Source organism: Pantherophis guttatus, chromosome 7 (assembly GCF_059756535.1).
Source record: "Pantherophis guttatus breed Tessera chromosome 7, ASM5975653v1, whole genome shotgun sequence".
NCBI classification, from domain to species: domain Eukaryota; kingdom Metazoa; phylum Chordata; class Lepidosauria; order Squamata; family Colubridae; genus Pantherophis; species Pantherophis guttatus.
Window position 1 is genome coordinate 81,848,819 of NC_142069.1, and position 27,341 is coordinate 81,876,159.

Consider the following 27,341-nt stretch of genomic DNA (forward strand, 5'->3'; position numbering starts at 1 on the left):
GGTCTCTCTCTCTCTCTCTCTCTTTTGGCAGATTAATTTCAGAAACCTGTGCACCCTTAAAGTACTGTCATAATCAAGGCAGAGAACCAATTAAGAACAGATTTCCCCTACTCTGAAAATGAATATAGGGAGTTGTTGTTGTTAGTTGCGAAGTTGTGTCTGACCCATCGCAACCCCATGGACAACCTTCCTCCAGGCCTTCCTGTCCTCTACCATCCCCCGGAGTCCATTTAAGCTCCCGCCGACTGCTTCAGTGACTCCATCCAGCCACCTCGTTCTCTGCCGTCCTCTTCTTCTTTTGCCCTCCATCGTTCCCAGCATTCGGCTCTTCTCCAGGGAGTCCTTCCTTCTCATTAGGTGGCCAAAGTATTTGAGTTCCCTCTTCAGGATCTGGCCTTCTAAAGAGCAGTCAGGGTTGATCTCCTCTAGGACTGACCGGTTTGATCGCCTTGCAGACCAAGGGACTCGCAGGAGTCTTCTCCAGCAGCCCAGAGTTCAAAGGCCTCAATTCTTTGGCGCTCGGCCTACAGGGAGACTGGGCTGCAAATCCTCAAAGAGCAGATTTGAATCTCTCTCCTTTGAGAAAGAGCTTGCTTACTTCTGACCACAGTGGTTTCCCATTGGAGCTGCCGATTTGAAGAAAATGGTGTTGATCCTGAAAACAGCAGCTCTTTCCTCCTTAATGAACAGAACTTAACTCCTCCTTCAAGTGTAGCTTATTTTATTCAGTCTCAGCTGTCTTTCAGTGCAACCTTTCCCCCTCCCACCGAGGGGATTTTCACGACTCGTGTTGTAAAAAAAAGACTCAGCTCTTCTTTTGACGGTTGACCTTGGAAGTGGAGATAGAGAACTTAGTGGTCAGCCACTAGAGAGGCAATGGGTTCTTCTAGATCAAGAAGTGGAATATGTTCTAACAACGTCAGTTGAAGGCATAGATTTCAGATGTTCAACCAAGAAGCAACTACGCTGAAAGGAGAAGAGACCGTGGACAGTACTTCTCTAGAAAATACCGAGACTTTGGAATTGCGAGAGGAACAAAAAAACAAACAAACATGTTCTGCTTTGCTGGAATTAGTTTTGTTCAGTTGTTTGTTTGATTTAGGTCCTCCTGGTCTAGATGTCTACGCCTGAGGAATATCTCACGAGCGAATTTCTTTGCCTCCAAAACAATAGAAGCTGTGCTGAGAGATAGAGGATTGCTCAAGAGGTTTCCAAGATATTCCTTGTCACAGTTTCAAGACGTTGCATAGATGATGTTCCTCACCCATATCTTGTTGTTTTTGCATCTCGTGCAGGATGCCCTTTGATTTCAAACTAAGTCAGAGTGACTTCATCTTGGGTGATGTTTAATTTCTGTTTGAGCTTGTTTGGGTAACTCCACCCTTTAACCTTTGGCTGCCTAATGAGGAAGTGAAAGCTCTTCTTACTCTTTCATTTGAATTCCTCACGTTTGCTGTTGGACTCGCAGCTCAAACGGGGGGAGATTCCATTGTATCAACCATTTAGTAATTTTATAGGCAGACCTATAAACCTGTAGGAAGATCAGGAAAACTCTCCTTCTTCAGGACCGTTGGGACACTAAAAATTCAAAGGTATTGCTTCAAATTATTCATAATAATGAGCTACGTTGAAATGTTGGGTTTGTTTAAACCTGGATGGTAGATATCCTCTTGGGAGTTTTGTTACATCGATGTTACCAAGCGAAGCAACTTCTAGCTTTGCTGAGGAAGGGGGGAAAAAATCTTGACGGTGTTTCAGAGTGTTCCTGCAGTACATATTCAGAGTGTTCCTGCAGTACATATTGGCAATATGTACTGCAGGAAACATTCATTTGCTGAATGTTCTTGTCTTGACTTTTCCTTGGGCAAAGGAGGTGGCAAATGGGTTAAAATGGGGCTGAAAGGTTTAACAGATTTAGCAGATTAACGGAAGGGATCTTGTAGGTCATCTAGTCCAACCCCCTTCTTGGGGGGTTGGACTGATGTTCCTGGCAGTGGAAAGGGATGAAAGTACCGTGGAAAGGGATGAAGTACCGTATCTACTCATTGCTGTTTTCTCTGGGAAGCCCAAAGAAAGAGATGACATCAAGGTCCCTCGTAAAGTTCTGGCACTCTTACAAGCTTCTTCATCATCCCTTTGACTTCTCAAAATGTTTCTGAAGAAGCTTTTTGCCTTCAATGGAGGCTGCGTTTCTGAGTTGATTCTCCATCGAGTTATCATTTTGGTTGCATATGCTTTCCCGGGGCAATTTTTGCTCACGCTTTGGATCCTTGTAATGTTTTTGGTGGGACACGGTGGCTCAGTGGCTAAGACGCTGAGCTTGTCGATTGAAAGGTCGGCAGTTCAGCGGTTCGAATCCCTAGTGCCGCGTAACGGGGTGAGCTCCTGTTATTTGTCCCAGCTTCTGCCAACCTAGCAGTTCGAAAGCACGTAAAAAAAAAAAAATGCAAGTAGAAAAATAGGGACCACCTTTGGTGGGAAGGTAACAGCGTTCCGTGCGCCTTTGGCATTGAGTCATGCCGGTCACATGACCACGGAGATGTCTTCGGATAGCGCTGGCTCTTCGGCTTTGAAACGGAGATGAGCACCGCCCCCTAGAGTCGGGAATGACTAGCACATATGTGCAAGGGAACCTTTACCTTTAATGTTTTTGGTGGATTTTTTTACCTGGAATCTTTCCAGAGAATTTGGATTATTGGGCTGGTGGAAAATATCTCTAAGAAGGAGGTGAGCATCCTTTCAGGAAAACCCTACCTGTAGACATCTGGGAGAAGACGATAAGATGCTGCATGATGTCCCTACTTTTTGCCTTCTTAATTTACATGCCCCCCTCCCAATTTAATGGGCTGTTCAAATTTCTTTGGGGATATTTTTAATGATCTGCTCGTCTGCAGCTGTCCCCAGAAACAGTGTACTCACTGTATCACTATACGAGTCAATGAACTATTTTTATTTTCATGAAAAATACACTTCTCCTAGCAGCTGTTTTTTTTCCCCCTAGGAAGAATTTCTTTGTCGTATCACTCTTAGCGCTCCCATTGGTGGGAAAAGCCTTTATAATGAACCAGTCTGAATGCAGGCAAGGAAGAAGAAATATACTGTAGTTCAGAATTCTATCTGAATCGCTAATCTTTTTTTTTTTTTAATTGATTCAATTGTGTCTGATTCTTAACGGCTGCCTTCGACAAATCCCTGCAGTTTTCTTGGCAAGGTTTTTCAGAAGTGGTATGTCATTGTTTCCTTCTTAGGGTTGAGAGAAAGTGGCTGGCCCAAGATCACCCAGCTGGCTTTGTGCCTAAGGTGGGATCGGAACTCATAGCTTCCTGGTCCCTAGCCTGGTGCCTTCACCAGTGTACCAAGCACAGATTCCATTTATCTATCCATTTATTTATCCAGAACAACTAGACACAAGGACAGTTTTTCCCCCATGCCAGCACTCTGCTAAACAACTAATTCCCACACTACTGTCAAACTATTTACTAAGACTGTATTACTATTATTCTTCTCATCCTTCCTATTACCTATCTCCTTTTCTACCTATGACACTAACCTTGCTGCTTGTATCTTTACGATTTATATTGTTTTATTTAGTTTCCTAGTAGAATTTCTGTTGGTTGCTTATTTACTTTCCTATGACTATCTCTAAGTGTTGTATCTTGTGATTCATGAGGGGGGCCGCCTGTCAACCCTGAAGCTGACCTGACCGAGGCCATTTTGATACTGCCACACTGGAATTGGGGGATAGGGAAGGGGGGATAGAGATATTTGGGATTTGTAGCCAAAACAAGATACTTTCTCCTGGGAATCAGGAGACAATTTGGGAAACTATACAATTTCTAGTTTAATGAAGAGAGGGGCTGGGGTGACATGATAGCAGTCTTCCAATATTTGAGGGGCTGCCACAAAGAGGGGAGGGCATCTATTCTTCAAAGCACGTGAAGGCAGGACAAGGAGCAATGGATGGAAACTAATCAAGGAGAGAAGCAACTTAGAATTAAGGCCCTTGCTTCCTAACAGTGAGAACAGTCAATCAGTGGAACGACTTGCCTCCAGAAGTTGTGGATCCTTCATCACCAGAGGTTTTCAAGAAGAGATTGGACAACCATTTGCCTGAAATGATGTAGGGTCCCCTGCCTCGGCAGGGGGTTGGATTAGAAGACCTCCTAGGTCCCTTCCAACTCTGTTATTCTATTCTATTTTATCTATGTACACTTATATCTTCTATGTACACTAAGAGCTTATGCACGGGGTAAAATGCACTTACCTTCTCTACCGGATCTGAAATGTGAGCATGTGCGCCTCTTCTGTGCATGCGTAGAGGATCAAAAACGGGAAGTGATAACATCCTGGTGGGTGGGCGGAGCCTCCCGCCTCCGGCTCTAACGGTTCGCACGAGCCAGATAGATCCAGGTGGCTTTCACCGCTGCTTATGCACCGAAGACAAATTCCTTGTCTGTCCAATCACACTTGGCCAATAAAGAATTCTAATAATTCTAAATTTATGCTTGCGTGGAAAGGGTAAGTCACACAAAATACCTCCTTGATGGTTATTGAAATGATATAAGCTTATTTGTTGAAAAGAGCTTCTTAGAGCCAACAGGGCCCTGCCAGAAAAGTAGTGGGCAATTCTATGCTGAAGAAATGTTTTGATTTCTCAGAAACAAGAAGTGAAGCCGGGCAATCACATCCCTTTTGTAAACTGGCACAAACTTATTTTTGTACTTTGAACTGTCTCTAGAAGAGAAATCACACCAGAGTTTACGAAGGTTACGAAGGCTGATACGCCTCAAATAAATCAGCTGCTCTAGAAATAGTTTGCTAGCAGTTTCCTTTTAGCTTCTGTAAAATGAAGGAAGCAAGGAGATAGAAAATGGGCACCTTTGGACTTGTATGAAACCTGGAATTTCCTAAGTTTTTCAGCTGTGCCACATGTTTGATCCATGCAATGAGCATCTTAAACAAAGCAGATTTTTTAAAAAAACTTGGTGCCTAGCTCATCATTTGGAATGTATGGGGATATTAGACCTGGCTACATCAGTGAATTAATTTGCCAGATGGAGTTATTTTGTTAATGCTGTCAGGATCTGGAGAATCATAAGATTGGGCCAGATGAGCCCAAAGAAGATGGGTTATTTGGAAAAGCAGACCCTTATTCAGTGATGGGATTCAAATAATTTAACAACTGGTTCTCTGCCCTAATGACTAGCTGGGTAGGTGTGGCTTGGTGGTCATGTGACTGTGTGGGTGTGGTCAATTCAACGTCACTCACATCAATGGGCACTTCGCCTTAGCTGTTACAATGTAATAAGGGTTAACCGGAGAGGCAGTTTCTGTAAGCAGGGTGATAAATATTAGGCAGGAAGCAACACCAGAATGTTTCCTTCCTGCCTTCTTTACAGGATTAGCCCTGTAAAGTGGAAAAAAACAAAATAAGATTTCTTCCAACAACCGGTTCTCCCGAATAGGTGCGAACTGGCTGAATCCCACCACTGCCCTTATTCCTGTGTAAAAGCACACACAAAAGGGTTAACTTTTTGGTTTTATTCAACGGCCATGAATTGACTGGGCAAAGAAAGTGTTGAAATCCGTAGCATTTAGTCATCCCTGCTAGTGAGGAAACCCTGTGCTAAATTTTAGAGAAGTTGCACATTTGATTTCTGGCGGCTCTTATTGTTGCTGTTTTCAAAGAGACAAAAATGAGAGTTCCCCATCCTGAATCTAATAGAATCGGGTGACTAAAGAAGAAAATATAAACAGTCATTGAATTTCTTCTTGAAATAAATGTGTGGCTCCCAACAGTGAGAAGCAGGGGTGGAATTCAGCCGGTTTGGGTGAACCAGTAGCTCTGACGATCAGCTGAGAGTGAACCAGTTCTCTCCGATGATCAGCTGGTCCCACCTCCCCGCCCCTGTGCTATACCGACGTATATTTCCTTTGTTTGAAGCCCAGCTGATAGGCACGGCAGATCGGATTGCTGCGCCTCAGCTGTTTTACTCACTGCGACTGCAGTAGAAGGTTAGTTTTAAAGCTGTTTTCAAATGCACTGCACGTGCACGGAGCATGTGATTGGCACACATGCAAGCGTAGCGTGCTCAGCACATACTCAGCAAACCGGTTTTTACACTGGTTGAATCCCACCACTGGTGAGAGGTTGGATGCTTTGGCTAGTCCTGGAGGCTGGGGAAGGCCCAGATGAGGGCTCTGCGTTGGAGGCAGAGATGGGGCCAGGGCCATCGGGGAGTGATGTGCGGACTTCGGAGCCTCCAGAGGCTGACAGTAGAGAGGCAGAGGAACAGGAGGAGCCTGTTCCTAGTGCACGTATGAGAAGAGCTGCCAGAAGGCAGGAGCAGCTAAAGCAGAGAGGATGACTCGGGAGTAGGGCCAGGAGATGATTGGCCCCTCCCATATGGCTTAAAAGACCAGCAATGGCTCTTGGCCTCTTTGCCGGAAAACAACATTGATAAACTTGGTCAGAAGCGTCCTCTGCTTCTGAACTTTTGCCAAAAGAAGCCTTTGGCAGTTTGCCTAATTATATCCAGGTTGGTGATAAACTGAGGAATGGTGTTTTGAAGAATTTGCTTTAATTGAGTTTGGACGACGCGGAGAATGAGTTAATTCTCAGCTGTTCTAATAAAGTCTGTTTGTTTTCGAACTGTTTGCATTTAATACTAATTACTTGGGCCTGGGTCACAACACCAAGTTGGAGAAACACTAAAATAGAGCATGCAGGAAATGCCTAATAAGAAAGATTCTCGTACATCTGGCTAACAATCAGAAGAAGACAAATAGCACCTTTTTTAAAAAAACTAACACACTTTATTAAAAGTAGAAGCTTTTGTGAGCGTTGATAAAATGTGTTAGTCAGAAAAAGGACTACTCGACTCCTCCTGATTCTTGGCCACCATATCTGAGATGATTCTCCTTCTACAGAGAATGTGTCTGGCTCTGCGGAATCCATGGGAAGAGGTAAAAAAATATCAAGATTGTGGTGGTTTTAATTGGGTGATTAAAGCCTTCTCTCTATTTTTTTTTTTTAAATCTCCTACCATTTGGAGATGCCATCTCAGCTGTTTTTGGCTACTCCTGGACTTGGTTGTTGGGTGTAAAACAGTTTCATCCAGTGACCATCTTGACATCTCAAAATGTTCATTACATTCCTCACAGTGGTGGAATTCAAATTTTTTTACTACTGGTTCTGTGGGCGTGGCTTGGTGGGTGTGGGGTAGCTTGGTGGGCGTGGCAAGGGAAGGATACTGCAAAATCCCCATTCCCTCCCCACTCCAGGGGAAGGATGCTGCAAAATCCCCATTCCCTCCCCACTCTGGTGCCAGCCAGAGGTGGTGTTTGCCAGTTCTCCGAACTACTCAAAATTTCCGCTACCAGTTCTCCAGAACCTGTCAGAACCTGTCGAATTTCACCCCTGATTCCTCAGCTGAGAATTAAAATGGCAGAAAAGAAGGGAAAGTGTTAAAAACTTAGAAGTGACGTGGATTTTTCTTCTTTTCCTATAGAGTGGAAGGACCTGATAGAACCTGCAGGATGAACAACGAATACCAGAACGGCTTGGCCAACATGGAAGAAATCTCTTTGGAGGATACAGACAGAACCAGCGTAGAATTCAGAGTCCTGATGGTCTACGCACAGCGTCGACTGTCTGCAAGCAAATATGGGCAATTATTAGAAAGAGAACCCAGAGTCCAGGAAGAGGTTGTGCAAGCTGACACTCTAGCCAAGGGAGAAGAAGTGACCCTCCCAGAAATTTGTCCAGAAGATCATAAACCACCAAAGCAGAAGGACCAGAAGAAGGCAAAGAAGAAGAAAAAAGCAAAGACCAAGACAAGAACCAACTGGAAATGCTTTTGTATTCCTTCTTGCCTAAGGCCACAAGCAACACATGCCAGGAACCAAGCATCCCTTAAGCAGGACTCCGTCAATGGCCATGCCATGAAGCTGATCGCCGGAGCTGACGGTTTACCAGGTGGGCATGTCATGGGTTTCCTATAACTTGGGTTGTATACAGTAAGGGGAATTAATTGTGATAGCATAGCAGCCTTTCTTCAAGGTGACCTTCCCACAACTTATTTCTAACAACAGTTGACCACAAGTCCTGGTGAAAGAAGTCAAGATGGCAACTGGATGTGTGCCTGAAGTTTTCTCTGTCTTTTTATGTACAGTGGTACCTCGGTACTCAACTGCTTTGAAACTCATTGAATTTGGTACTCAAACGCATTTTGATGTGAAAATTTTGTCCTGGTCCTCATTGTGCGTGGTACTCAAGCTAGAATATGTCAGTGCCGGCTGCCTTGTGACTCGCTACATTATTCCTTATGGGGAAAATTTGTTTGGCACTCATGGTTTTTGGTACTCAACAAGGCCATCCAATTGGGCATGACTCGGTTAACCGCTTATGAAAGGTACCTTTGGTCCCAATTGTGGGCATAAGCCAAGGATTACCTGTAATGTTCATGGGCTGTTCTCCTTTCCCTCTGGTCATGGAGCCAAACTGGATTCCAAAATGGCTGCCATTCATTTTTCAGCCTTAACAACTAAATGCATCTTCGGATGATGCAGCAGATTGTATGTTCCTGAATAATGCATTAGCTGGAGGGAAATGGTTGCATGGAATTCTTCCACTCTTATTTTGTTTTCCTTTCCTAGATGACTCGGACATTTCTCGTTTGGCAGAGAGACTTGTTGAGATAGTGGATCATTCCAGATTTCCCGGTGGGAAGAAAAGCATCCCAGTAATGGAACGTGCATTGAGTCTAGAAGAAGATGGTGGCTCGACCAGCAAGCCAATCCCACCTCCCGCGATTGATGGACTAGGTAAAGTGTTTTTTCTTCATGGGACATTTCTTGCTACTGATTTTCTGTTCATGGACATTCGCAGTCCCTTGCCCTCATGGGCTTTGCAGAAGGTTTCCATTTTAATGTAAGTTCTAGATGAGACCCGAACTTGCTTTCTGAATGCCTCGTAGCAGTTCCACTGAGGGATTTCTAGATCCTTGTTTCCAAACTCAGCAGCTCTGTTACGGAGAGGTCATCTTGCTTAGCTAGTCAAAGCAGCTCAAATAAAGGACTTGGAAAGGAGGGGTTGGCAAGACTGTACGCCCATTGTCATTGGGGGGAGCTAAGCGGGGCGGAGCTGAACACACATACACCCAACTCCTCTAGTACAAAGGAGAAATCTGTATTTAAGAGGAAGAAGAGAAGAAGGCAGTGGCTGAGGTTTTGTTAGAAATTTTGTTTATATATAGCACCACAGAGCAAACAAAGAGTACAGTCACCATGTGCTTTACTGCTCATCTATTTAATCATTATAGGAAACAGGAAACTCTACTTAGAACAAAAGAGCATAGAGTATATACCATAGATCCAAACTTGTAAACACTGCCGTCTACTGGTTGAATACTACTATAGTTGTTGCATAAAAATACATCCCAACAATGAATTCCAACAGGTTTTCACTTGAAAATCACTTGAAGAGGTGTGGACTTCAACAATGCTGGCTGGGGAATTCTGGGAGTTGAAATCCACACCTCTTCAAGTGGCCAAAGTTGACGAGAATTGGTATATGGTGACAAGATTAGAGGTACCATAGCCTGGAACTGCTTAGTTCATCAGATGTTACAAGAGGCAGAACTGTCCCCCAAAACAGGAACCTTAACTGGTTCAATGCCTCATACTGGCCAAGGAGAGCTGCTGTGAACATCACAGCCTCTTCCAGCCATTTTGCCTTTCTGCTGCAGTCAGTGGAGTTGGTTCCCTGGGCAGCCAACCCAAGCTATCCCTCCTGTTGGCCCTGCAGGTGTGAGGCATGATGGTGAACCTATGGCACGCGTGTCACAGGTAGCACATGGAGCCATATCTGTGGGCACGCAAGTGTTGCCGTAGCTCTCAGTTCCAGCGCACATGCATGCACCGGCCAGCTGATTTTCAGGCCCACCGGAAGTTGGGAAATGGGCTGTTTCCGGCCTCCGGAGGGCCTCCAGGGAAGTGGGGAAGGCTGTTTTCGCCCTCCCCAGGCTCCTAGAAAGGCTCTGGAGCCTAGGAAGGGCAAAAAATGGGCCTTCCGGTCACACCGGAAGTTGGGAAATGGGCCGTTTCCGGCCTCTAGAGGGCCTCTGAAGGGGGAGGCCATTTTCGCCCTCCCCAGGCTCCTATAAAGGTTCTGAAGCCTGGGAAGGGTGAAAAATGGGCCTACCGGGCCCACCATGCCATCATGTGCCAAAAGCAGGGGGAGCGCAGGGGGCGTGTGCCAATGTATGGGGGCGGGGCACATTGAATTATGGGTGTGGGCATGTGTGTGACCCCCCTGCACTCCCCCCGCTTTTGGCACGTGATGGCAAAAAGGTTAGCTATCACTGCCTGAGCCAGCCTGGAGAAGCAAGTGTGGCTCATGAAATGATCCCGACAGATTCCTCTTTCTCCGGAGGAGAGATCTGACCTCATTTCAGATTTTTCATTTGGTAGCAGAAGGAGACCAAACTGGACAACTTCACTCTCTGTTTGCTTTGATTTATCTTCAATCGTTTCGATCTTTTCTTCAGTTTTAGCTAACATCTGCTGAAAATTTCCCATTTTTTTCATCCATGCTTTCCATTTTCTCCTTCATCTCTCCCATCTCCATCTCTCCCATATCGTTCCTCACTTCATTATGGTTCTTGGCGATATCCTCTCGTAGTGACTGAAACAATGCATGTCTTTCTGAAGTGAATTTATCTCCTCCTGCTGAATCAAACTTTCTATAGACCTTTGGCTTATAGGGCTTGACGTTGCTGATGATGGTGCAGATGATGGTGCCTATGGGATTTCCCCCCACCCACCCCAATTTGGTTAAATTTGAGTTTGACATTTTAAACTACCGTATTTTTCGGAGTATAAGACGCACCTTTTCCCCCCAAAAAAGAGGGTGAAAATCTGGGTGTGTCTTATACTCTGAATGTAGCCCCGCCCAGCTTCTCAAACAGAGGTTTCAGAGGCTGAAAAAACCATCAGAAATGAAGCTTCAGAAAAAAAAGCCTCCAAACAGAGCTTCAGAAAAGAAGCCCCCAAACAGAGCTTCAGAGGCTTTTTTTCTGAAGCTCTGTTTCGGAGGCTTTCAGAGGCAGAAAAGGAAGTTTTTTCTGAAACAGAGTTTCAGAAGTTTCAAAGGCAGAAAACAAAGCAAAAAAAAGCAAGGCACAGAGCTCACAACCACAAACCTGTTGCTAAAATTCACCTCTGGGAACAGCTGATTGGGGGTATTCCGGGAGGCCGATCCACCTGCCAATCAGCTTTTTTCTTATTTTCCTCCCCAAAAACTAAGGTGTGTTTTATACTCCGGTGCGTCTTATACTCCGAAAAATACAGTATATCAGTAAGGATTTTGAAAGCAATAGGAAGCTAAGGCATTTGAGTGTTATTTACTGTTTATTTACTGTTTATTTACTGTTTATCCAGTAATCATTTTTTCATAGAGAAAATCTCTATGTGGTCAAAGAAGGAGTTCGAAAACAACTTGATGGCACCTAAGCAATCAATCATTTCTAGTAGCATCTTACAAAACCATTAGTCCAAGAGCTTTGTTATTTTACTTGCTGTCTTAAGAAAAGAAAATCAGCCAGTTATTTTTATCTTTTTACCAGACAATGAAGAAAAGGTTATTGATGCAATAGTTGCTTTGTTACGGAAGTCCGGAGATGAGCTGGCGGAAAAGGTAACCTAAGGTGGCATGGACTCCGAAGCTATTTGCAAATTAACTGAAGAAACGTTCACGTCACTCCCTTATTTTTCTTCATTTACAATTTAGCGCATGGATTTTAGTGCTGTCTTCTGAAAAACTCTCTGGGAAGAAGATCTTCCCTTGAATTCAGAGAAAGCATGGAGCAACTTGAAGCTTCATTAGATTTCCCCACCTTGGAATGGTGCGGTGGCCTAGAGGTGGAGCTCTCGCCTCACAATCAGGAGGCTGTGAGTTCGATCCTAGGTAGAGGCAGATATTTCTCTCTCTGGGCACACTGAGAATAGATCTGCTGAACAAAACTCCCCATTGGTGACAGGAAGGGCATCCGGCCACTAAAACCCTCTTCTAGCTCCATTCAGTTACCCAGAATCCACCTACCCCACTAATGGTGGGATTTAAATTTTTTTACTACCGGTTCTGTGGGTGTGGCTTGGTGGGCGTGGCATGGCTTGGTGGGTGTGGCTTGGTGGGCATGGCAGGGGAAGGATACTGTAAAATCTCCATTCCCACCCCACTCCAGGGGAAGGATACTGTAAAACCTCCATTCCCACCCCACTCCAGGGGAAGGTTACTGCAAAATCCCCATTTCCTCCCAATCAGCTGGGACTCGGGAGGCAGAGAATAGATGGGGGGAAGGGTGGGACCAGTCAGGGGTGGTATTTACCGGTTCTCCGAAGTACTCAAAATTTCCGCTAATGGTTCTCCAGAACTGGTCAGAACCTGCTGAAACCCACCTCTGCACCCCGGACAGGACTTTGGGGTTGTTAAAAGAAGATGATTAGATTCCCCACCTTGGTTTGTCAAAGAGAAAAATCTCCCAAGAATGCAGAATTTGGTCATCCCTGAAATAAGTCACTATTTATTAGTTCCCCTGTTTATGTTGAGCACAATTTCCCCCACCCCCACCCCCCAAAGATCAATTGTGTGATTTTCAATGATCAGAGCACCTGGAAGTATTCTCACAGACGTACATTAGAAAAGCGATTTCAAAAAAATCACAGACTCTGTAATCCTAAATACCCTTACCTGGGAGTAAATTCATTAAAGTCCTTGGAAAAGCCATGGATTTTTACTGGAATAAACTGTCAAAAAAGCCCACCATTATTATAAGGGGGGCATCAAGGTTGACTGAGCCTTCCATCCTTTCAAAGGTAGGTGAAATGAGGACCCAGATTGTGGGGGCAATAAGTTGACTTTGTATAAATATACAAAAGTATGAAGGCTATTGCTTAACGCATTGTAAGCCGCCCTAAGTCTTCGGAGAAGAGCGGCATGTAAATTAAAGCAAAAAATAAAATAAAATATGGAGAGAGTCCATTTTGAGCTCCCACAGAAATACTATAGGACCGTGATGGCGAACCTATGGCACGCGTGCCACAGGTGGCACGTGGAGCCATATCTGTGGGCATATGAGTGTTGCCCTAGATCAATTCCAGTATACGCCGGCCAGCTGATTTTCAGGCCTTCTGGGCCCACCAGAAGCTGGGAAACAGCCTCCCTGGGGGTGGGGAAGGCTGTTTTCACCCTCCCCAGGCTCCTAGAAAGCATCTGGAGCCTGGGGAAGGCGAAAAACGGGCCTAGTGGGTCCACCATGCCATCGTGTGCCAAAAGCGTGGGGAGCACAGGGGGTGGAGCGCAATTAATTATGGGTGTGGGCACGCACGCGTGTGACACACACACACACACCCGCGCTCCCCTGGCTTTTGGCACATGACGGCAAAAAGGTTAGCCATCACTGCTATAGGATATAAATTTGATGCTATCATAGAATCACAGATGATAAGGTTCAAATTGTTCTCAGGCCTAAAGTCATCTAGACCAAGGGCTCAAAAACATTATCAAGAAGCACCATTTGAGTGCTTGGGCATCTTCTTTTTGTTTTTGGTCCTTAATTTCTCATACAAGCTCATCAAAATACAGAATAGAATACAGAATAACAGACTTCGGAAGGGGCATTGGAGTCAATCTCTTGCTCGGGAAGGAGATCCTATACCATTCTGGAGAAATGGCTGCCAATCTCTTCTTAAAAACTCCCGTTGATGGATCACCCACAACTTCTAGATGCAAGCCATTCCACCAGGGGTGGGCTTCAAAAATTTTTAGCAAGGGGTTCTCTGCTTGGTTGCTATGTGGGCATGGCCATGGTGGGCGTTTTTGCCCTCCCCGGGCTTCAGAGGCTTTACTCGAGCCTCCGGGAGGGTGAAAAAGGCCTCCCCAGGCTCGGGAGGCCCTCTGGAGGCCAGAAATTTCTGGCCTTCCCGTACTTCTGGTAGGCCCGTTTTTTGCCCTCCCTGAGCCTCCAAGTGCACCCTGCTCTTACCTGCATCCCAAATGGGCTGCATGGGAACTCCTGGGAGGGGAGAGGTGGGCGGGGCCAGTCAGGAGTGGGATTTGGGGGTTCTCTGAACTGCACAGAATCATATATATATATATATATAATAAAATATAAAATAAAGTAATACAATAAAATAGCTTCTCTTTCCTCTTCCAGATGAAGAAGGATAAGACCTTCTGTCAGAGTATCTGGGATATGATGACCTCCTATGCCTTCTTCAGGAGAGTGACGGACCAGTTCCTTGAGGAGATGCCCATAGACTCCACAGTGAATTCAGAGGATGAAGTTAAGAGCATGAAAGTTGCATTGATTATGGAAGCCACGACCAGACTCACTGCAGTGGACAATCATCCCATGAATCTTGTGCTGGGCTTTGGAACAAAATACCTGCAGGAAAACTTCAGCCCTTGGATTCAAAGCCAAGGGGGATGGGTAAGAGATTGTCTAAATCTGTTTTTCTCAGCCATGACAGCTTTAAGATGGATGGACTTCAACTCCCAGAACTCCCCAGCCAACACGCTGTCTGGGGAATTCTTGGAGTTGAAGTTCACCCATCTTAAAGTTGCCAGGGTCAAAAAAACCAATGGTTTAATCAACTTGAGTCACATGTTCTTAGATGCTACCAGAGGTGAAATGCTATTAGTTCGGACCAGTTCGGGCAAACAGGTAGTAAAAGAATGCTACCAGTTCGGGCAAACTGGTATTTCCGACAATCAGCTGGGCGATGATCAGCTGTTATGTGCTATTTATATTAGCTAGAATCGTCGGATTTCCTGCTTTCTAGCTAATCTAAATTGCGTGGCATAGTGGATTCCCTCCCCTCGCTGTTCTACTTATCTTTGCAGACTCGGAAGGCTTTAAAATGTTCCTTTTTTAGCGCTGCACAGGCGCGCAAAGCTCGGTAACAGACTCACAGAACCGGTAACAGACTTCAGAGGATTTCACCGCTGGATGCTACTATCTGTTGTCCACTTTGGGAGAGATAATTATACTTGGGGTTCTCTGCAGTCTGTAAAAAGGGCATCACCTTTAAAGGAAACCAATGCTTTCATCAACATTATTCCTGTAACTGCATATGTTTTCATAAGCTCTTTCAAGAAGAATGTAGTCATTGAACTGAAAAGTTAAATCTTCTCAGATAATTCCATAAATGATAGCTCTGCAACATGAAGCAACGGAGGAGGAGATTTTAAGAGCATTTAGTTATGATGAGTAGGACAACCACTAGTAATCCCAAAGCAGCTCTTCATCTCTGTAGCTTAGAAGAAGAGGTCCATGCTGCTCAGAATGACTATCCTTCTGGTAGTCCTCAGTTCCTACTTTCCTCCTATTCCTCAAAATCCAGGGGTGGGATTCATCCGGTTCAGGCTGGTTTGGGCAAACCAGATGTTAATTTTAATTTGGTTCACTGAACTGGTTGTTGCAAGGACTGGCTGACCACGCCCACCCCACCTTGCCCCTCCCAGGAGTCTCCACGCAGCCTGTTTTGGATGCCAGGTAAGTGCAGGGGCCACAGGGAGGCTCTGGAGGGTGAAAACGGATCTACCGGAAGTTCCGTTTCCAGCCTCCGGAGCCCGGGGGAGGCTGTTTTTGCCCTCCCAGAGGCTCGCGGAAAGCCTTGGAGTCTGGGGAGGGCGAAAAAAGGGCCTACTGGAAGTACCGGAAGTCCTAAAACGGGCCAATTTTCGGCCTCCAGAGGGCCTCCAGAGCCAGAGGGAGGCCATTTTTGCCTTCCTGGAGGCTCGAGGAAAGCCTCCGGAGCCTGGAGAGGGCGAAAAATGCCTCCCCGTGCCATGGTGCAGGCAGCCAACTAGGCCACGCCCACCCAGCAACGGGGCAGAGAACCCGTTGCTAAAGGATCTGAAGCCCAGGGTTGTCTCCCTGTCTGTGGGACAACCATGAGCTGGATGACTGAGAATCTCAGGAGACACTTCTAAATCCCATCGACCCCCTTTCTCCTTTCTTTTTTTCTCCCCCCCAGCTGAAAGCCTTAGGATTACCAGACCAGGAAGAAGTTGAATGAGGAAAAGAGCTCATCTTCAAGAGCGTTGGTCAATATGGAGAAAAGTGATTGGGATGTGAGAGGAAAAACTTAAGTCACTCTCATGATTGCCTCCAATACAGGGAGATGATGGTTCATGGAATCTTTCAGAAGACCAGTAGATGTCACGGGACAAGAACAGGATCTGCAATTATGTTTTAGTTCCGTTCAACCTGACCAAGAGACGAAAGAGCCATGCGGCCTTATTACCGGAGGGACCCGAAGTCTCTTGGTGGAATGAAGCTTATTTATTTTGCAAATTTGGATTCTGGGCCTGTTAAGCACGTGACGCAAACCATCCTTGCTCCTTCAGTCTGGATGAGAGCTTTAGGGCAAGCAAGAAGGATGTCTGCCTTGAGCCAGGAATGTAAAGATGGACATTGGGCTGCCGCCATCTCCTTTTCCTGGGGGTGTCTGAAGGGTTGGGTTCCAAAAAAGACAAGATGGCTGCTACTTCTTGACTTTTTGTGAGCTCCCTCCCCTTTTTCCCTGGGGTCGTCGTCAGTGTTGCTCATAAACCACTGTAGCTCTTTGGTATCACCGTCTTGAGGATGCTTTCTTTTTTTAATTGAACAGATCTCTCAACCCACCCACCCCCCCGGCCTTTCCTTGGGGAGGTTTGGTACAAGTGTAAATAGGACATGACACAATGGGTTTAACCAAAGAAAAGGTGTACTAGGGATGATAGACCCGAATCTAGATCGGAAAGTGATTAAATCCTAAAACACAAAATTAGCTTAAGTCACAACAATTGATTTAGATGTACATAATTAAGAGAACAATAAAACAAGTGATTTCCCTCCTTCTCTATATTTTCTTGTTTAGTTCCTCTGCGGAGTGAGCTCTGTTCTTCCTCTTCCTTCCTTCCTTGGCATCTTAAAATCTAGCGAACGAGTCTGGAATCACGGTGATCATCTCTTCAAAGTTTCTTAAGAGACAAAGGTGGCTTTCTTGGGTTTTGAATTAAGATCGTTGTCTTAGTCATTAGGCTTTGGAAGAGGCACATGTTAATTATTGTCACTGTGGCTTTTCTTAGCGCCTAGCCCCCTTGTCTAGTACCATCAACAAAAGCCAACAGAACAAGAGGTTCTGACCATTGGAGGGTTCGTCCTGGTTCGGCCCGGTTCTCCCGAGCCGGTAGCGGTGCCGATATGATGTCACTGAACCGGTTCTGCCCCCCCACGCCCCCCCCACCCCGCACATTATTCTTACCTTTTATTTGGCCCTACCCCCAATCTATTGCTGCCTCCTGAGTCCCAGCTGTTTAAACTCTTGCTGCGGGGCTTCAAAGGGCCGCCCTACAGCTGATCAGTGTTAAAAGAAAACAAATGGGTAGACCAGTGCCTGCAAAAATACATGAGTAGCCCAGTGCCTGCAAAAATACAGTACATGAGTAGATCGGTGCCTGCAAAAATAAATGGGTAGACCAGTGCCTGCAAAAATACAGGACATGAGTAGATCAGTGCCTGCAAGAATACATGGGTAGACCAGTGCCTGCAAAAATACAGTACATGAGTAGATCGGTGCCTGCAAAAATACATGAGTAGACCAGTGCCTGCAAAAATACAGTACATGAGTAGATCGGTGCCTCCAAAAACAAATGGGTACAGCTCTGCAAGCAGTTAAAAGCCTAGTAGACCAGTACCTCTGCTAAATCCTAAATAATTGTCACATGACCATCAAGCCACACCCACAAAATAAGCCACACCCACAGAACCGGTAGTAAAAAAATTTAGAACCCACCCCTGGTTCTGACCCAGCCTTAGCAAGTAATGATAAGCCACTTACTTGTGAGTACCAACAAACCCCTTTTCAAATAGGGTAGGAACCAGGGGTGGGTTCTAAATTTTTTTACTACCGGTTCTGTGGGCGTGGCTTATTTTGTGGGTGTGGCTTGGAGGTCATGTGACTAGGTGGGCGTGGCTACCTGGTCAGAGTCATTTCTGGAAGGTCCTCACACTTACGACCAGTCCTCGCACTTATGACCCAACTCATTTGTTTGCTTTTAACACTGATCAGCTGTAGGGCGGCCCTTTGAAGCCCCGCGGCAACAGTTTAAACAGTTTTTTTCCCTCTAGTCATCAGCAGGGAATCAGGAGGCAGCAATAGATTGGGGGTGGGACCAAATAAAAGGTAAGAATAACGTGGGAGGGCGGGGGGGGGGAGAGAACCAGTTCGGTGACGTCATATCATCACCGCTACCGGCTCGGCCGAACCGGACCAAACCAGGAGGAACCCATCACTGGTAGGAACAGTCTTTTATTCACGTGGATAAACACAAATCAAATGCAGGGGTGGGCTGCATATACGACCTCTGGCTGGCCCAGAACAGTGGTGGATTGCTCCCGGTTCGGACCGGTTCGCAAGAACCAGTAGTAAAACCGGCGGGAGGCCCCGCCCACCACCCCGATGTTGTCATCGGTGATCTGAGCATGTGCAGAAGCTTCCGCGCATCCACAGAAGCAAGACACATGTGCAAGCATAGCGCGCATGCACAATCCCGTTGCGAACTAGTAGTAAAGGTAAGTAGAACTCACCCCTGCCCCAGACTGGGGTGGGAATGGAGATTTTGCAGTATCCTTCCCCTGCCACGCCCACCAAGCCACGCCCACAGAACCGGTAGTAAAAAAAAATTGAATTCCACCACTGCCCCAATCCCCTCAAGACTCTGTGGTTGAGGGAGAACTAGAACCCAGGTTCCTTCAGTTTTAGTTCACCACCACTACATCATGCTGGCTTTCACAGTTACCTTCATTATTGTGTCATTTATATGAGAAACCAATCAGATTTTTAAGATTTTTTTAAAAAATACAAATGCAAGCATTCAAAATGACGAGTCAGTTGAAATTGGCCCAGCTTACACTGAGTTGGCTCCGAAGAAGGAGCCTTATAACTCAGAGATGCCAAACACAAAACCACACACTTAAGGAATCCCTTGTGGTAGCGCACAGCCGTAACGGGCATTTTATCACAAACCACCCAAATAAAATAAAATAAAAGGCCAGAAAATGCAACGCCGTTGGAGAGATCGTATCCTTAGTCCCAGTTTAATTCGCCTGAGGACTGAGCTATTTTCACAGAATGGGTAGAAGTGATTGCTGTTGTTTTTTTAAGATCGTAAAATGGGGTTTTTAGATCAGGTGGTAAATCTGGCGGTTATGAAATTATGGAAATGCCCTGCAAAGGCTGATTCAGTGTGCAGTCAACAAGGGAAAAAAAGAGTAATTCCATAGTGTGGTATTAAGAAAGTAAGAGAAGGGTAGTCGAAAGTATTATAATGCTTTTAGGTATCGCTCGCTCAGCTTTATCACCATTTATTTATTTATTTATTTTATTTTATTTATTTGTTTTAATTTGTATACCGCCCTTCTCCAGCAGGACTCAGGGCGGTGAACAGCCAGAATAAGACAGAACATACAAAATTTAAAAACAGTTTAAAAATAATTAAATATTTTTGGCCGCAATTTGAAACAACCCAATTAAAATCAATTAAATTTAACCAAAACTGTGGGATCAAGCCAGCCCGGCTAGGTGAAATAAATAAGCTTTCAGGGCCCGACGAAAAGTCCGGAGGTCTGGTATTGTACGTATCTCTGGGGGGAGGTCGTTCCAGAGGGCGGGTGCCGCCACAGAGAAGGGTCTCCCCCTGGGGGTCACCAGGCGACACTGTCTGGTGGACGGTACCCTGAGGAGGCCCTCTCTGTGCGAGTGTACTGGCCGGTGGGAGGCTATTGGTGGCAGAAGGTGGTCTCGTAAATACCCCGGCCCTAAGCCATGGAGCGCTTTAAAGGTGGTCACCAACACCTTGAAGCGCACCCGGAAGACCACTGGGAGCCAATGCAGTTCGCGCAGGAGAGGTATCACATGGGAGCGCCCCGTCGCTCTCATCATCATCATCATCATCCTAATAATAACAACAACAATAACAGTAACAGAGTTGGAAGGGACTTTGGAGATCATCTAGTCCCGTGATGGCGAACCTATGGCATGCGTGCCACAGGTGGCACGCGGAGCCATATCAGTGGGCATGCAAGCGTTGCCCTACCTCAGCTCCAGCACGCATGCGCGCACCAGCCAGCTAATTTTGGGGCCACTGGAAGTCGGGAAATGGACCGTTTCCAGCCTCCGGAGGTGTGGGGAAGGCCGTTTTCGCCCTCCCCAGGCTCCTAGAAAGGCTCTGGAGCCTGGGGAGAGCGAAAAATGGGCCTACTGGGCCCACTGTGCCATTGCATGCCAAAAGCAGGGGGAGCATGTTTGGGTCACACGCGCATGTAGGGGGGGCGGGTGCATTGATTTATGGGTGTGGGCACACGCGCACGTGACACCCCCCCACACACACCCCACGCTTTTGGCACGTGACAGCAAAAAGGTTAGACATCACTGATCTAGTCCAACCTCCTGCTCACGCAGGAAACCTGTACTAGGGATTCGACCCGCCGAACTGCCGACCTTTTTGATCGACAAGCTCAGTGTCTTAGTCAGTCAGGCTATCCTAGAGGAGATCGTGCATTTTTTGCCAATAACCACATTAAAAAAAAAAAAAAGCTTCAGGGAAAATATTGCTAAAGAGCAAGAGTCAGTCAAAAGCCAGGTAATTTCATTAACACCTAATGTCATCCATCCCACTTAGTTCATGGGTCTCCAACCTTGGCAACTTTAAGACTCGTGGACTTCAACTCCCAGAATTCCTCAGCCAGGCTGAGGAATTCTGGGAGTTGAAGTTCACGAGTCTTAAAGTTGCCAAGGTTGGAGACCCCAACTTAGTTTAATTAGCAAAGACAGACCCCGCTGGTTCATTCCTTTTTTCCAAGAGCGGGGTGAAATCCAGCAGGTTCTGACAGGTTCTGGAGAACCGGTAGCGGAAATTTTGAGTAGTTCGGAGAACTGGCAAATACCACCTGTGGCTGGCATCAGAGTGGGGTTGGAATGGAGATTTTGCAATATCCTTCCCTCAGGAGTGGGGAGGGAATGGGGATTTTGCAATATCCTTCCCCTGCCATGCCCACCACACCACGCCCACCAAGCCACGCCCACAGAACCGGTAGTAAAAAAAAATTGGATTTCACCACTGTCCAAGAGTATATTTTACCGAGAACAAAGCGGTTACAGATGAGAGCAAAGCAGAATCTGTTGGCATGGCATGAAAAAGATGCAATTAAGATCCCCCTTTTCCCTGGTCACCTCCCTCCCGCCTTGTTTTCACTCAACGTCCAATTAAAAATTCTCAGGTTGTTTTGGAAACAGATCCTGCATTTGTGCTTTTCTCATCCCTGCGTTCCTTTTGCTGACCTTGCATCGGATTGGTGCGACTCACAATCAAGGGCTGGCATAACTTCAATCCCCAACCCCCCCCAAAACCATCCACATTCTGATCTCTCTGCCTCCCCCCCACACACACACATGGCCTTTTCTCTAGAGACGGCACTGTCACTTCAAACATCTGGTCTGTTGTGACCCTGGCTCCTGAGCCTGTCCTAACAGAGGAAGAGGACTCAGAAGGTGATGGGGAGGAACTGACAAGGTCTCCCTCTCCAGGACCCTCCTCTCTGGCAATGCCTCAGATTCCAACCGAAGGCCAAGGGGAACAGCCTGGGATATGCCAGGAGGAAAGCATATTGGAACAACAACAGATAGGAAGTGAGGATGATGAATCCTGGCTTGATCCCAGGCAACGTTGGAGGGAGAAGTGTGCGCAGCAACGAAAGAGGCGTGGGAGGGCCAGAGATTGAGCTGAGTCACTGAGCCACACCCCACAAGGAATAAAAGTGGGTGTGATTGCTCTTCAGGCTTTGTGACGGTCAAAGTTAAAAACCTGAGAGTCACATTGCGTTACCTGGAATCTGGCTTGTACATATTTGGATTGGACCTTGGCTAACTCTTGCTTCGTGGATTAGTTTTTGCTACTGGACCGGACTGAGGATAAACTCTCTCTTGCTTACTGTGAGTGAAAACTGACTTGGCAGGCATTACGCAGTTTACTGCCAAAACTCTTATCTGCAAGGGTTTCTAGTCTGATTGCTTAATAAAAACTTGGTAGGCGTGCCTGGTTGTGTGTTTGCCTGTGTGGGGAAGGGGGACAGAACATGGTCCATGCTTCAGCTCATTCCTATATGACATGAAAGTAGACATGGAGAGGGAGTCTGTTGTTATGGAGAGCATCTTAGAGGGACTGAATGCCTTGTGCGCCTGGGGAAGGAAGGAAGGGATACAGCAAGGACTTCTTAACAGAATAACAGAGTGGAAAGGGACCTTGGAGGTCTTCTAGCCCAACCCCCTGCTCAAGCAGGAGACCCTATACCAGTGAAGGCTAACCTTTTTGGTGCCCAAACTGGAACACGTGTGCACATGCATGCATGTGTGCGTGATGGAGCACCGGAAACCTGAAGACCAGCTGGCCGGCGTGCACATCAGAGGTGGGTTTCAGCAGGTTCTGACCAGTTCTGGAGAACCGGTAGCGGAAATTTTGAGTAGTTCAGAGAACCGGTAGTAAAAATTCTGATTGGCCCCGCCCCCATCTATTCTCTGCCTCCCAAATCCTAGCTGATCGGGAGGAAATGGGGATTTTGCAGTAACCTTCCCCTGCCATGTCCACCAAGCCATACCCACCAAGCCATGCCATGCCCACCAAGCCACACCCACAGAACCGGTAGTAAAAATTTTTGAAACCCACCACTGGCGCGCATGCCTGTTTTTTTGCCCTTTTTGGTTGTTTTTTGGGCCATTTTCAGGCTATTTTTTGGGCTGTTTTCAGGCTGTTCTTCAGGCTGTTTCAGGCCGTTTTGGGGCTTTTTTCAAGCCATTTTTCAGGCTGTTTTCTGGCGCTCCAGCCCCCCCAAAGACTAGCTGGCCAGCGCGCATCTGCTTGCTGGAAACCAGAGGAGCAGCTGGTGATGGTGCGCGTGCCCACAGAGAGGGCTCTGTGTGCCACCTCTGGCATGCGTTCCATAGGTTTTGCCTTTGCACATGGCCATCACATGTGATAATATGTGCCCAGTGCCTGATTGCATTTCCAACATTTGGCAGGCAGATGCCACCTATAAAACATTTTGTATAGATTTTCCTTCTAAGTAGTTGCCATTGTCAATTTATAATTTCTATCCCACAATTTTTGGGGCGCCCACAACTTCTGAAGGCAAACCGTTCCACTGATTGATTGTCCTCACTGTTAGGAAGTTTCTCCTTAATTCCAGGTTGCTTCTCTCTTTGATTACTTTCCAACCATTATTTCTTGTCCTTCCCTCTGGTGGTTTGGAGAATAATTTGACCCCCTCTTCTTTGTGGCAGCACCTCAAATACTGAAATAATGCTATCATGTGACCCCAATTCTTCTTTTCTTTAGACTAGACAGACCCAGTTCCTGCCACCGTTCTTCATATGTTTTAATCTCCAGGCCTTTGATCATCTTAGTTGCTCTTCTCGGAACTTTTTCCAAAGTCTCAACATCTTTTTTTTGTAGTGTGGTGACCAAAATTGGTTGCAGTATTCCAGGTATTTGTCTTACTAGGGTTTTGTAAAGCGGCACTAATACTTCACATGCTCTTGATTCTATTCCTCTTTATACAACCCAGGATTGTATTAGCCTTTTTTGGTGGCGGCTGCACATTGCTGGCTCATAGCGCTTTGCAACAGGGATAAAATGCACTTGCCTTTCCTACCAGCTTGGTAATGTGTGCGCGCCACACGCGTGCTGCAATCACATGCGCCATGTTGTCTGCGCATGCGCAGAGGGTCAAAACTGGATCGTGATGATGTCCCGGTTTGGGGGGAAGGCTTCTGCACATGCGCAGAGGGTGAAAACCGGGATGTGATGACGTCCTAGTTTGGGGGGGGGCGGAGCCTCCTGCCGCCAGCGCTACCGGCTCACCAAACCACCCACCGCAGTCACTACCGGCTTGTGCGAACCGGATAGAACCGGCTGCATTTCACCCCTGCTTTACAGCCCTCTCTAAGCAGTTTACAGAATCGGCTTCTCTCCTTGATTCGTTTCCCTCTATTGTTTCTCGTCTTGTCTTCCCGTGCTTTGGAAAATAGGTTGAAACCCCTCCCCCCTCTTTTGTGTTTCTTGTCTCCTGAAGATGAAGAGAATGTGGAAGCCCCTCCTCCTTTTCCACCCTGCCCTTTTTTCTTTTAAAAAAATCCCCACCATGGGCTGCCAAAGGCTTTCAGCATATCTGACTCTGTCCTTTTTTTCTGCACAGTTGGCATTCTCCGAGCACGTGCTGCTTCCTGTTTTAAGCCTTGGGACTCAAATTGTCTCTTTTAATACATGCGGTTACTTCCTTAAAATAACCCCCAAAGTCAGCTTATTCATTTCTGAATAAAGAGACAAATGCTGTTCAGCGGAGTTCGGCCCCTGGTGATCGCATCCGCGCAGTGTTCTTGGCATCACGATGGAAATAGCTTTCCGTTTCTTTTTTTTCCAGACTAACCTCTCCAGATTCCCCAGGCTCTGGGCATGCAAAGCTTACATTCGCACCATCGGTTGAAGTCGGCTTTGGTGCTGCCACCTACTGTAAAAATTGTACTTTGCTATTTTTATTCTATTGTGTTGAAAAAAGTTGGAAGTCAGTGTTTTTTTTACATGTAACAGAGTTGGAAGGGACCTTGTAGGTCATCTAGTCCAACCCCCTGCCCAAACAGGAGACCCTACACCATTTCTGACAGATGGCAGTCCAGCCTCTTCTTGGAAGCCTCCAGTGATGAAGCTCCCACAACTTCTGAAGGCAACTTCTATTCCATTGATTGATTGTTCTCACTGTCAGAAAATTTCTCCTTATTTCCAGGTTGAATCTCTCCTTGTTCAGTTTCCATCCATTATTCCTTGTCTGGCCTTCAGGTGCTTTGGAAAATAGCTTGACCCCCTCCTCTCTGTGGCAGCCCCTCAAATATTGGAAGACTGCTACCATGTCTCCCCTGGTCCTTCTCTTCACTAGACTAGTCATGCCCAGTTCCTGCAACCATTCATCTTATGTTTTAGCCTCCAGTCCCCTCATCAACCTGGTTGCTCTTCTCTGCACTCTTTGTAGAGTCTCTACATCTTTTTTTACAGTGTGATGACCAAAACTGGATGCAGGATTCTAGGTGCGGTCTTACTAAGGCTTTATAGAGTGGTATTAGTACTTGTGAGTTTCTGCTCCAAGAAATCAGCCAGCCTTTATGTCAGGATTTTTCAAGCTTGGCTGCTTTAAGATGGGTGGACTTCAACTCCCAGAATTCCCCAGCCAACCTGTTTTCTTCTTTTTCCCCTTACCTCACGCTTCCTCCCTTCCCTATTTTTATTTTTATTTTCATTTGTATTTTATATTACAAAATGCAATAAAAATGTAATAATAGATATTATTCACGCATGATCAGTCATACGTGTCCAACTTCCAACTGCAATCCAGGGTCCTTCCCATTTATCATATATAACTGACATGATAGAAAGATCCGTCTAGCATTTGTCACGCACAAACCTCATTTTTCTATGTCTCCCGCACTGAGATTGTCACTGCGTTTTCGTATTTACCAGATGAGCTTTTATTTTTGGATTTTCAGACTTTCCGTAGCTTGCCAAGTTTCTTATCTTTAAGCTAACTGCGCATGCCTACATTCCTTCACTTTCTTTGTTCTCCTGCCAAGAGGTCCGGCCGCAGAGAGGTGGCCGGCAGGAACGTTGCCAAAATGTAACTATTTAGATTAGTGAGATGTTTTATTTTCTTTATAACAAATTAAATGAGTTTTTCTTAGAAAAATATATCTTCGGGTTTATTTTCTTAAAGTATGCTTCAAGGGAAAAGTCTCGATCCATGTCTCTAAATCAAGGTGCGATTACCCAAAAGCAGAATGGGATTAATTAGCACCCTGACAGAGGTTACTTAGCAAAATGTTTGCAAGCCTAAAAGATAACCCAGACTACAAACATCAATAGAACAGAAAAATAATGAATAGAACTGTGATGGCAAACCTATGGCATGAATGCCCAAGTGGCACACAGAGCCATGTTGCCTGGCACGCCGGACATCGCCCCAGCCCAGTTCCACTGTGCGTGCGTGCATGCCTCCCGCCAGCCAGCTGATCTTCATGTTTCTGCCATACATGCGTGGGGGGGGGCGCATGCGAGGGACGCGTGTGCGTGTAGCGCTCACATTGCATTTTGGGGGTTTGCGTCCACACGCCCCGCGGTACCCCGTTTTGGGCCTGGAAGGTCTTCTGCACCGACCTGGAAGCCAAAAAGTTTAATTCAAGATTGTTTGAATTTTTTTACACTCGAGTGAAATTATATTCTAGTGGTTATTCAATTCTGGGGTCCAAAAGGAAAAAATGGACACAATGAACAGCTGGCATGGAGGAAATTTATGCCTGCTAAAATGTAGGTACTGTATTTCTGGTGTGGATCTGTGGGCCGCTGAAAATCCCACCCTTACCACATCTTTGAATGTACACTTTTTGGCTACTAATACCATTTTCTTTCAATAAGCCGCCCGGAGTCTCCGGAGGAGGGCGGCATATAAATCAAAAAATAAAATAAAATAAAAATAAAATTAAAGTGTAGTATGTTTCTTACAGTTAATTCTACATGGTATCTGGAATAACTTGGCTGTTTATTATGACAAATAATAAGAGGGACCCCTATACTTGCATTGTGACATTGCAGTGGGCTGTTTTGTGGAAGTGAACAGTGAAAGAGATTATGCCTTTTGTACAAAAAGAAAAATCCATTTATACTATGGGCAGTAGGTACCGTGTTTCCCCGAAAATAGGACACGTTCAGCAGGTGTTGCTGCTGCCGCCGCCGCCTGCAGAGGCCCGGCAGCCCCCTGCAGCCAAGTTCAGCAGCGGGCAAGGAGCATTGGCCATGGCTGGGCCAGTCGAGCTGTGCCTGTCAGGGCTGCCCTCAAATTTACAGCGGACTCACAAAAAGCTTAACATCCAAAGTTCAAACGCTGTATCATCACACTCATATGACGGTGTTTTGGGTGATCGGCAACCCCATTAACAATGGGTCCACTTAATGACTACCGTGTCTTCACGAAAATAAATCCTCCCCCGAAAATAAGCCTTCCCCGAACATATTTAACCGCATGTGCAGCCAGTCCCCGCCATTTCCTCTGGTTAGGGTTAGGGAGACAGAACTGGAAATCAGGTAAGATGGCAAGAGGAGCCCCGTCTTGCTCCACGCGCCCCAAAATAACAAGACCTCCCCGAAAATAAGGCCAAGAGCTTATTTCGGGGTTCAAAAAAATATAAGACAGGGCCTT

General features: G+C 46.1%; 1 protein-coding gene across 2 annotated transcripts; it reads left to right on the plus strand.

Annotated features, from left to right (window-relative positions):
* Window positions 1–770: 770 nt before the first annotated feature.
* On the plus strand, window positions 771–16,903 carry BCL2L14 (BCL2 like 14). Of its 2 annotated transcripts, none has more exons than XM_034440370.3 (6): window positions 771–1,592; window positions 7,512–7,978; window positions 8,659–8,826; window positions 11,628–11,698; window positions 14,217–14,492; window positions 16,042–16,903. In XM_034440370.3, exons 2-6 carry the CDS (start codon window positions 7,540–7,542, stop codon window positions 16,081–16,083), a joined length of 996 nt encoding a protein of 331 aa, XP_034296261.1. In that variant the 5' UTR covers window positions 771–1,592; window positions 7,512–7,539; the 3' UTR covers window positions 16,084–16,903. The 2 variants fall into 2 exon arrangements, with proteins under 2 accessions (XP_034296261.1, XP_034296262.1); XM_034440371.3 differs by having other exon boundaries at window positions 845–1,592; window positions 16,185–16,367.
* The last annotated feature ends 10,438 nt before the right edge of the window (window positions 16,904–27,341 follow it).